The sequence below is a fragment of the Austrofundulus limnaeus genome, unplaced genomic scaffold (assembly GCF_001266775.1).
Source record: "Austrofundulus limnaeus strain Quisiro unplaced genomic scaffold, Austrofundulus_limnaeus-1.0 Scaffold458, whole genome shotgun sequence".
Lineage (NCBI taxonomy): Eukaryota > Metazoa > Chordata > Actinopteri > Cyprinodontiformes > Rivulidae > Austrofundulus > Austrofundulus limnaeus.
In genome coordinates, this window is record NW_013952860.1 from 277,034 (window position 1) to 278,972 (window position 1,939).

A 1,939-nucleotide genomic window follows, 5' to 3' on the forward strand; every position below is an offset into this window, starting at 1 on the left:
GCGGGGAGGAGTGTAAAGCCTGGAGGGGAGGTGTGTAAAGCCTGGAGGGGAGGAGTGTAAAGCCTGGAGGGGAGGTGTGTAAAGCCTGGAGGGGAGGAGTGTAAAGCCTGGAGGGGAGGTGTGCAAAGCCTGGTGGGGAGGTGTGTAAAGACTGGAGGGGAGGAGTGTAAAGCCTGGAGGGGAGGTGTGTAAAGCCTGGAGGGGAGGAGTGTAAAGCCTGGAGGGGAGGTGTGCAAAGCCTGGCGGGGAGGTGTGTAAAGCCTGGCGGGGAGGTGTGTAAAGCCTGGAGGGGAGGTGTGTAAAGCCTGGAGGGGAGGTGTGTAAAGCCTGGCAGCCCACCACCCTTATAATTCGCTGAGGGAAACCCTGAAACCCAGGTTTCACGGTGGCTCTTCTCACCGAGCTGAGTGCTGCAGTAGTTGAGGGACCACCCGATTCGGACCACGTGGGGGTCGGGTTCGCTGCTGGGCAAGTGCTTCACGGGGATTTCTTCGTTTATCTGGAGGAGGAGACAAACGATGAGAAAGCTGCGACTCTGAGGACTTTCAGGAATACGAGGCAGATAAACATTGAACAAMGAAGCTTTAAACTCTTGTGTTCACTTTTACACGCTGATGTTCAAAGACACTGAAAAATACCTTCATCTCATAACAAACGCGACCCTGAGAGACGCCATGAGAGGCTCTCGCTCCAGCCCACAGGTAAGCGAAGCCTTCGATGGTCAGCGGGTAGCCGCTGTAACGATCTCTGGACACTTTGAAGTGCAGATCACAATTGTCTGGAGGACAAACAACAAGTCAAAAACAAGTGCTTCCTGCCTCTGCAGCTGTTTTAGCAGAGAAATACAAGCCTTACTCACACGTATCAATCGTTACCAGTGAGTCGTCTATGCTCTCCTCCTCGTCTTCAGCGGGAGGCTGAGGTGTTCGAGATCTGAAGGAAACAGAAAACAGAATGTGGCACAGGCCCGATGGAAAATATGGCTGTTTAAAGATGAATTTACCTCTTCTCGTCCCGGTGGGAGTGGTAGTTGTAGCCCCTGCTGTCCTCGTGTGGCCTCTTACGGCTCTGGTTTTTATCCTCCACCTTGACCTGCTCGGCCAGACCCGCGGCATCCGGCTGCTCGGTGCTTTCTCTGTTCTCTGGAGCCTCAAACTCGTCTTCGGTTTTCACTTCTGTTTTAATCTCTACAATATAAACAAAGAAAAACTACCATTAGAATCATAAAGGTTGATTATTTTTATAAACTCTTTAATAAGAATAATAAAAAAGGACTGTAAAGTACCCTGTATGGTGTTGGTCTCTGTCAGAATGGGCTTGGTCTCCGCCGCGAACAATCCGTCGGATTTTTGCAGATCGTCGTCTGCTGTGAAGTCGGGCATGCCGTGACCCGAGTCTGAGGTTTCCTGACTTTCGTAGGGCTCGCCTTCCGGCTCCTTTTCCTCAAAGTCACCGCCCGAATCTCTGCCTTCGTCTTCTTCTTCCTCCTCTCCTCCTTGAGGGGCCTCTCCATCACCGCCGTCCTCGTCTCCTACCTGAGCTGCTTTTGAACATAAACATTTCATTACAACATGTTTAACATAAATACTATAAAACATAATAAACGGATCGTTTGAATGAAATATAACCTTAAAGTCCCTTTCTGAACAGTAGCTATAATTAACATGATTCTGAGCAGAAAATCCTCACATTTGTCATTTTCCCTGCAAAGCTTTGTTTCTTCCCAGCTAGTAAATCTCAATATCTTTTTTTAGGCAGAAATAAATTGTTTATTTGACAACAGAAGAATAACACATTTTAGAAAAAATCTCACTAATGTCTTAAGTTACAAATAATTTTATTTTTTTGTTTCTCCTTTTTTTTCTCTGGAAAAAGCAGACAGATGTCGGGTGTGTGGCCTTGTGTTTTCTTGGTGTATGTTTCATATATTCTCTAAATC

The 1,939-nt window shown here is 47.5% G+C and overlaps 1 protein-coding gene across 1 annotated transcript in view; it reads right to left on the reverse strand.

The window, feature by feature from the left end:
- Nucleotides 1-399: 399 nt before the first annotated feature.
- Nucleotides 400-1,939, reverse strand: part of hnrnpul1 (heterogeneous nuclear ribonucleoprotein U-like 1) — a gene marked incomplete at its 3' end in the record, with an annotated part of 6,881 nt that continues 5,341 nt past the window's right edge. The window contains 5 exon segments of the mRNA XM_014025148.1: nt 400-499; nt 639-778; nt 860-933; nt 1,004-1,187; nt 1,286-1,540. Of these exon segments, the coding sequence (XP_013880602.1) occupies nt 400-499; nt 639-778; nt 860-933; nt 1,004-1,187; nt 1,286-1,540 (753 nt within the window).